This window comes from Elephantulus edwardii, unplaced genomic scaffold, assembly GCF_000299155.1.
Source record: "Elephantulus edwardii isolate Elephantulus edwardi_28Jun2011 unplaced genomic scaffold, EleEdw1.0 scaffold00178, whole genome shotgun sequence".
In the NCBI taxonomy this organism is placed as follows: Eukaryota; Metazoa; Chordata; class Mammalia; order Macroscelidea; family Macroscelididae; genus Elephantulus; species Elephantulus edwardii.
Window position 1 is genome coordinate 5,406,751 of NW_006399928.1, and position 8,163 is coordinate 5,414,913.

At 39.7% G+C, this 8,163-nt stretch overlaps 1 protein-coding gene across 4 annotated transcripts in view; it reads right to left on the bottom strand.

The window, feature by feature from the left end:
* PHKA1 (phosphorylase kinase, alpha 1 (muscle)) overlaps nucleotides 1–8,163 on the bottom strand; it is a 742,463-nt gene that overhangs the window by 12,998 nt on the left and 721,302 nt on the right. For all 4 annotated transcript variants that reach the window (XM_006895993.1, XM_006895991.1, XM_006895992.1 and 1 more), the window contains one exon: nucleotides 2,709–2,762. In XM_006895993.1, coding sequence (XP_006896055.1) covers nucleotides 2,709–2,762 — 54 coding nt within the window. The remainder of the gene's footprint in view (nucleotides 1–2,708; nucleotides 2,763–8,163) is intronic.

Genomic DNA, 8,163 nt, shown 5'->3' on the forward strand with positions numbered 1-8,163 from the left:
AACAGGTGATTGTGAAGACCATGGCTTGTATCAGACGCACCTTAGTCTCCAGAGAGACACCACTACCCTTCAGCACTTTGGAGAGGTCCCTAACAGCAGACTTTCCCATGGCAATGCGCCTTTTAAAAAGTAAAGATGCTGAAGTACCATTCCTGGAAATTCTAATTCAATAAACTGGAGATATGTATCTACATCACTCTGACATATAGTTAGAACCAAGAACAGCTACACTGAAGACTTTGGCAAAAATATGATCCCAGGAATAGATGGGATACCAATTGAAATGTTTCAAATGACAGATGCAGTGTTGGATGTGCCCACCAGTCCATGCCAGGAAATTTGGAGAACAGCTGCCTGACTGATTGATTGGAAAAAATCAATTTTTGTTCTCATTCCCAAGAAAGGTGATCCAACAGAATTTGGAAATTATTGAACAATATCATTAATACAACACACAAACAAAATGTTACTGAGTATGATTTAAAAAATGGCTAGGAAAAAAATGGCTAGAACAGTACATAGACATTAAACTGTCAGACGTTCAAGCTGGATTTAGAAGAGGCAGTATCACTAGAAACACCATTGCTGATGTTAGATGGATCCTGACTGAAAGCAAAAAATACTAGAATATCTGTCTGTGCTTTATGCAAAGGTATTTGACTGTATGGATCATAACAAATTATGGCTAACATTAAGAAGAATGGGAATACCAGAACACTTTATTGTGCTTGTGTGAAACCTATACCTAGACCAAGAGGCTGTCGTGTGAAGAACATGAGCACACTGTATGGTTTAAAATCAGGAAAGGTGTGCCTCAGAATTGTATCCTTTCTCTATACCTATTAAATCTATATGGTGGGAAGATTATTTGAGAAGCTGGACTCTGAAGAAAAAGGTGGCATCAGGATTGAAAGAAGACTCATCAATAGTTTTCACTACGCAGATGACACAACTTTGCTTGATGAAAGTGAGGCGGACTTGAAGCACTTGCTGCAGAAGGTTAAACACTGCAGCCTTCAATATGAATTGCAACTCATTACCAAGAAAACAGATCTTCAACACTGGACTGATAGGCATCATCATGTTAGATGGAGGAAGAATTGAGACTGTCAACAACTTCATATTACTTTGGTCCACAATCAATGCACCTGGTACCAGCAGCCAGTAGATCAGGAGATGTATTGCACTGGGAAAGTCTGTAGTCAAGGACTTCTCTAAATTATTGAGGAGCAATGATGTCAATTTGAGGACTAATGTGTGCCTGATTCAGGTCATGATCTTTTCAGTCACTTGCTATGCATTTGGGGGCTGGACAGTGAATAAGGATGGCAGAAGAACTGATGTCTTTGAACTGTGGTATTGGAGAAGAGTGTTGAAGATCCCACGGACTGCCAAAAGACCAAATAGATAAGTCTTAGAGAAGGTGCAGCCAGAGTGCTCCTTGAAGGCAAAGATGATGAAGATTTGTCTCAGATATTTTTGGCACATTTCTAGGAAAGGTTATTCCTTAGAGAGGGACATCATGCTTGGGAAGATGGAGGAAGTAGGGAGGTTGACAAAGTGACTGTCACAATGAGCTTGAGGTCACAATATCTGAGATTGTGAGGATGGCATGGGATAGGATAGGATTCACATCGGTTGTTCATAGGGTCACTATGAGTCATATTCGATGACACCTAACAACAACAATAGGAACAGCTGGTTTATAATATAGTTCTACAAGCATCTTAGGAGAAAAGAGTGAAAACTGAAGGATGAAGGAAATAGGTAGCCACTAATTTTCATATATTTTATAATTTCTGCCTTATTCATCATTAGCAATAGTCACACAAACCAGCCTAACATAATCACTACTAGAAACTGTCCTTATAAAAAAAACACTTCCTTCAAGTAGATTCTGACTCAGAATAACCTTCTATTGGATTTGTTGTTATGTGCCATCAAATTGACTGCAACTCATAGCAATCCTATGCACAATAGCTCTGAACTCTGCCCTATCTGAGCCAATCTCACTGTCTCCCCCACACCTACTCCCATTACTCCAGTTACTGTGTCAATGCATCTCATCCAGGGTTTTCCTCCTTCTCTAAGGATTTTTCCTTCCTGGAAACATGCCTAAAGTATGTCAGACAGAGCTCCAAAATCCTTGCCTGCAAGGAGCAACTTGGTTTCAACCCTTCTGGGACATACTTATTAGCTGCCTTGGCAGTTCATGATATGTTCAATGCTCTTCTCCAGCACCACGACTTAAAGGCATCAATTCTTTTTCTGTCACCCTTAGTCATTTTCCAGATCTCTGATATGTAACAAATAATTGTGAAGACCAGGGTCTGGATCAGGCACACCTTAGTCTCTAGACTAACATCGCTTCTCTTCAGCACTTTGGAGATGTCACTGACAACAGATTTTCCCAATGCAATTCATCTTTTGATTCCTGACTGCTTCTGCCAAGATTGTTCTCAATCATTGGTTTCTAAGGCTGTAAATATTTACAAGCCATACTTCTATAGATTGCCAAGTAGATTTGAACTGCCATCTTTTCATTTAGCAACTCAACATGTAATGCACCGTGTCACTGGGTGCCTCATATTTTTTTAAATACAAATATTATCTCTCTTTTACTTTGAAGAGAGATCACTGAAATAATTCCACCAGAAAAACTATCAGCCACACAAATGTGAAAGCCACAGGAAGGTGAAGACACTTACCTCCTTAGTGGTAGAAGAAGGGAGTACAAAACCTTCCACAGAAAGTCCATGACACTGCAAAACAGAATAGATCAAATAACAAACTGTGGTAAACAAGGTTTTGATAAGAAAGCTGTAAGGATACACTAAGTACTTCTATGTGTCCTTCACTGGGTAGACTCTGAGTAATCACAGATCAGTGAGAGGCTTGATAGTCTAAATACGCTTTCCAAGAGATTACACTTTCCATGTGCCAAGATGCAAGTTTGGACTAGAAAACTTAAGGTTCATTCTGTACAAAAGGAAGTAGACAGGGATGACCTTTTGGCATAGACTAGCTACAAATATTCAGATTACTTGTGGGGATCCACTGCTGTCCAGTTGATCCTAATTCATAGTTATCCTCCACCAAGTTTACAAAGCTATAAATCTTAATTGGAGAGGACTGCCCACTCTGCTGAAGAACAACTGGTAGATTGCTAACTGGTAGTTAGCTACCAATCTTTTGGTTAGCAGTGTTACGTACTACACACAATTGTTGTTTTGTGTACTATTGAGTTGAAACCAACTTATAGCTGACCCTCCAACAGGTTTTCAGAAGCAGTAAATTGCACAGGAGATTGCCTATACTTCTTTCTCAGAGCAGCTCATGGATTCAAACCATGTGTTTTTGGGATTGCAGTGCGGTTCCTTACCACTAGGCCACCAGTGTTCCACCAGTATTATAGCGTAAAGCCATAACTACGCTGCCTTTAGAAAGATTTTAGGTTGGGAAAACAACAACAATAACACCTGCAAAATATACACTTATCAGACATATTACATGTAACTTATTGTTACAATATTTTCTATTTCAGTATCTCCATTAAGACTTCTACTCCTCATTGTTGATGTTGTTGTGTGCTGTCAAGTCAGAGCCGTTCCATAGCTGCTCCTAAAGCATATTTTCAGAGGCAGTAAGTGGCACGAGAGGAAATGTCCAACTTTTCTTCTGTGGAACAGCTGGTGGATTTGAATTGCCTGTCTTTGGGTTCACAGTGCAACTCTTTATCACTATGCCACCAGAGCTCCCTAATCTCCATTACCTTGCTATGTTTTTCCACTGACTTTCAATCTTCTATTCTATATAATGTTGTGGTTGTTGTTGTTATGTGCTATGAGTCGCTTGCGACTCATAGTGACCCTATGTACAACACCCCTGAACTCTGTTCTGTCCCGTGCCAATGACATTCCCATCCTGATTACACCAGTCATTGAATCAATCCACCTCATAGAGGGCCTTCCCATCCTGAGCTGTTCCTCCACCCTCCCAAGCATGATGCCCTTCTCCAAGGACCAGTTTCTCCTTACAACATGTCCAAAGTATGTTAGACGGAGCCGCAGAATCCTTGCCTCCAAGGAGCCACCCGGTTTAACTCTTTCCAGGATGAATCTGTTTGTTTTCCTAGCAGTCCATGGTACTCTCAATACTCTTCTCCAGCACAACAACTCAAAGGCATCAATTCTCCTTCTATCTTCCCTAGTCATTATCCAACTCTCTGACGCATAACAAGTGATAGCAAAGACCATGGCCTGTATCAGATGCACCTTAGTCTCCAGAGAGACAACATCGCTCTTCAGTACTTTGGAGAGGTCCCTAAGAGGAGACTTTCCCCATGGCAATAGACCTTTTAATTTCCTGGCTACTGGTGCCAAGAGTGTTGACTGTGGAGTCAAGCAAACTAAAGCTGTGAACAATTTCAATTTCTTCACCATTCATCCTGATGCTGCCAATTGGTCCAGTGGTGAGAATCTTTGTCTTCTTGACATTGAGCCTCAATCCATATTGAAGGCTGCAGTCCTTGACCCTCTGCAGCAAGCGCTTCAGGTCCTCCTATGTTTCAGCAAGCAGGCTTGTGTCATCTGCATAACGAAGATTGTTGATAGATCTAACAACAATCTTGACCCTGCATTTCTCCTCATAGAGCCCAACCTCCCAGATAATCTGTTCTGCATACAGGTTGAAAAGGTATGGAGACAGGATACATCCCTGGCGTATGCCCTTCCCAATTTCGAACCATGCAGTGTTCCCTTGCTCTGTTCTGACGACTGCCTCCTGGTCCAAATATAGGTTTCTCATTAGCACGATCAAGTGTGGGATTCCCATTCTTTTCAGAGTCAACCATGGTTTGTTATGATCCACACAGTCAAATGCCTTTGCATAGTCAATGACACAGATATACATTCCTCTGGTATTCCCTGCTTTCAGCTAAGATCCATCTAACATCAGCTACAATATCCGTAGTACCACGAACCCTTCTAAACCCAGCCTGGACTTCTGGCAATTCTCTGCTGATGTGCTGTTCCAGTCGTTTTTGGATAATCTTCAGTAGAATCTTGCTTGCATGTGAAAGCAATGATATTGTTCTATAGTTTCCACACTCTGTTGGGTCACCTTTTTTTGGGATGGGAACAAATATAGATCTCTTCCAGTCAGTTGCAAGTGGTTGTTCTCCAGATTTCTTGGCACAACTTGGTGAGCACGTATAGGGCAGCATCTGTTAGCATCTGCCATTCTATATAATATACTTGATATTTAATTTTTAAAAATTATTATTATTATCATTTTGTTGGGGTGGCATGTTGTACTGCTAACTAAAAGGCTGTGAATATCTAGTGGCTTGAATGCACCAACATAGAAGAAAAATGAGCAGTTTTTTTCCAGTTAAAAGCCTTGTAAACCCAGTGGAGGGTCTCTATGAGTCAGAATTGGCTCACTATCTCTGAGTTGAGGAGTATATAAACTCCACGAGCACAGATTATTGTCAATTTTGTTTTGTGCCCTTCGTCTAGAACCTAAAATAGAATAAAGGAGATTTTTCTTTGCCTTCTCACTATCTACTTGATTCTAAAAAATCAGTGCAAAGTAATGAGTGACCATTTACTATGTAAAAGAAATGAAAATATACAAAACATATATATATATATATATATATATATATATATATAGTCTAATTCAAGAAGCTTACTCACAGTTGTTAGATGCCATCCAGTTGACTCCAATTCATAAACAACGGAGCAAAATTTTGCAGTATCCTTCACTATTCACATAATCACTGTCATGCTCAAACCGAGTTTTGCAGCTAGTAAGTGAATCCATTTTTTTGAGGATCTTCTCTTCCTTACCCTCTGCTTTATCAAGCATGATAAAATTTTAAAAGCCAAATGGCATTCTCTGTACCTAGAATTACCATCTTTCAAATATATGTTAAAATGATGTGTTACAGGGAGGGAGGAACTCGAGCCCACGCCTTAGCCTACTGCTGCGTCCTTCACTCCACCATGCAGAAGGGAGGTCCCTGAGCTCCAGCCTGTCTCTGTATCCACATGGAAGACAACCTAGAGGGAGGGCCATGATCATCAGCCCTCTTCTTCTGGCTGTCAGGGTGAGGAGGAATATCTACCCTTCCTTTGAAGTACCTGCCCCCTCCCAGTGGGTATTGCTTCCCTAGTGGGTCCCTCACAGTGAGATCTGTGGTCCTCCCTCCCCAAAATCAGACCCCTGCCACTGTACCCAACTGACATTTTAGATTTCTGCTTTGAAAGAGCTGAAGAAGTGTGGACATATCACTGCTAGACACACAAAGACTCTGCCCTAGTTGAGATCCAGAGTAGTTTTCTTTGAAACTCTGCTGAAGACCTAGCCAGGGTGGAAGAACAGCTCTCTATAGATCAAAGTCTTCATTTGGATTTACGAATCCAAAGAACCATACCACCAACAAAAAAAAAATACAACAAAAGTCTTTTCCTTTTTCTGTCTGCAAGAACACTATCATCCCAATACATGGAAGAAGCAGACATCTCAGACTCCACACAAACCCAAAGCAAAGTGTCACCCAAATAAGTTATCAAAACACAGTCAATGAATTTCGTGGATGAGGGAAGGATTATAGAACTTCCTGAGGTGGAATTAAAAGGAATTAAGTGGTTTCACTGGCTCCAAGAAAACTACAGGCAAAGACCCAGAGAAACTTTAAAATGCAATACAGAACAAACCAGATAAAATCTATGAAATTCTAGAAACCATAGAAAAACAATAAAAAACAATCTAGAATAATAAGACTGATGTCTCAAAGCTGTTAATGTATTGGAGGGAATGATGAGGAGAATTGAAGAGATGGAACACAGAGTCAGTAGATAGAACTGTCAGCACTGATCTACTAAGCATAAAGTAGAAACAATAAGGAAATAAAATGAAGAAAGTCTAAGAATTATGTGGGATGCTATCAAGAGGAATAACATATGGGTAATCAGAATTCCAGAACAGGAAGAAGTAAAAAAAGGGGCACTGGAAAAAAATGGTGTAAAAGGTACTAGAAGAAAATTTCCCTGCATCATGAAAAATGAGAAAATAGACTAAGGCATATTACATTCAAATTCCCAGAATCAAAGGTAAGGAGAAAGTTCTGGAATCAGCAAGAAAAAAATAATGAAGAATTGCCTATAAAGGAGAATCAGTAAGATTAAGTGCCATTTTCTCAGCAGAAATCATGCAAACAAGAAGATAGTGGGATGATATATTCAAGACTCTGAAAGAAAATAACTGCCAACTGAGAATCCTGTTATCTAGAAAAGTACATCAAACATGACAAAGGTATAAGGATATAGTCAGAAAAGCAGAAACTAAGGGAATTTGTGACATGAGACTATGCTACAAAAATGCTAAATGGCACAGGGGGTTGGGGGGATCTCTGCTGGCTTAGTGGCAAAGAAGCTGAACTACAATCCTGAAGGTGTTGGTTCGAATTCACCAAATGCTCTACTGGAGAAGGAGGGGAAAGCTCCTTCTGTGCTAGTCAGGTACGATTCAATGGTACACAACAAGAAAAAAAAGAAGAAAGAAAAAAATATTAAATCTTTTAAAAAATGCTAAAGGAAGTCTATCTTACAGAGACACCACAGAAAACTGGATGGATAAAAGTGACCAGAAGAAAAACATAAAACAGACCCAAATAAAATTTAAACACTAAAAGCTTTTAATACTCATGCTGAATGTGAATGGTTTAAATACACCAGTAAAGAGAAAAAGAGTAGCAGATTAAATTAAAAACCGAAACCCTTATATGAATGATTATATGCAAACCAACATTTTTTGTAGAAAAATCCCAAATCTATAATATGCTGTCTGCAGAAGACACACCTGAGAAGTGAAGACAAAGAGAGACTAAAAATCAGTGGATGGAAGAAAATATACCAAGCAAATGAAAAAAAAAAAAATAGGAGTAGCAGTAATGATCTCTGATAAAATAAACTTCAAGGTAAAAGTCACCATAAAAGATGAGGGACATCATTAAATTATTTTTAAAAAAGCTTGTTGTTGTTGTTGTTATGTACAGTTGAGTCGTTTCCGACTCATAGCGACCCTATGCACAACAGCCCTAAACCCTGCTCTATCCTGCGCCAACCGCACCGCCTCTGACACACCCATCCCAATTAC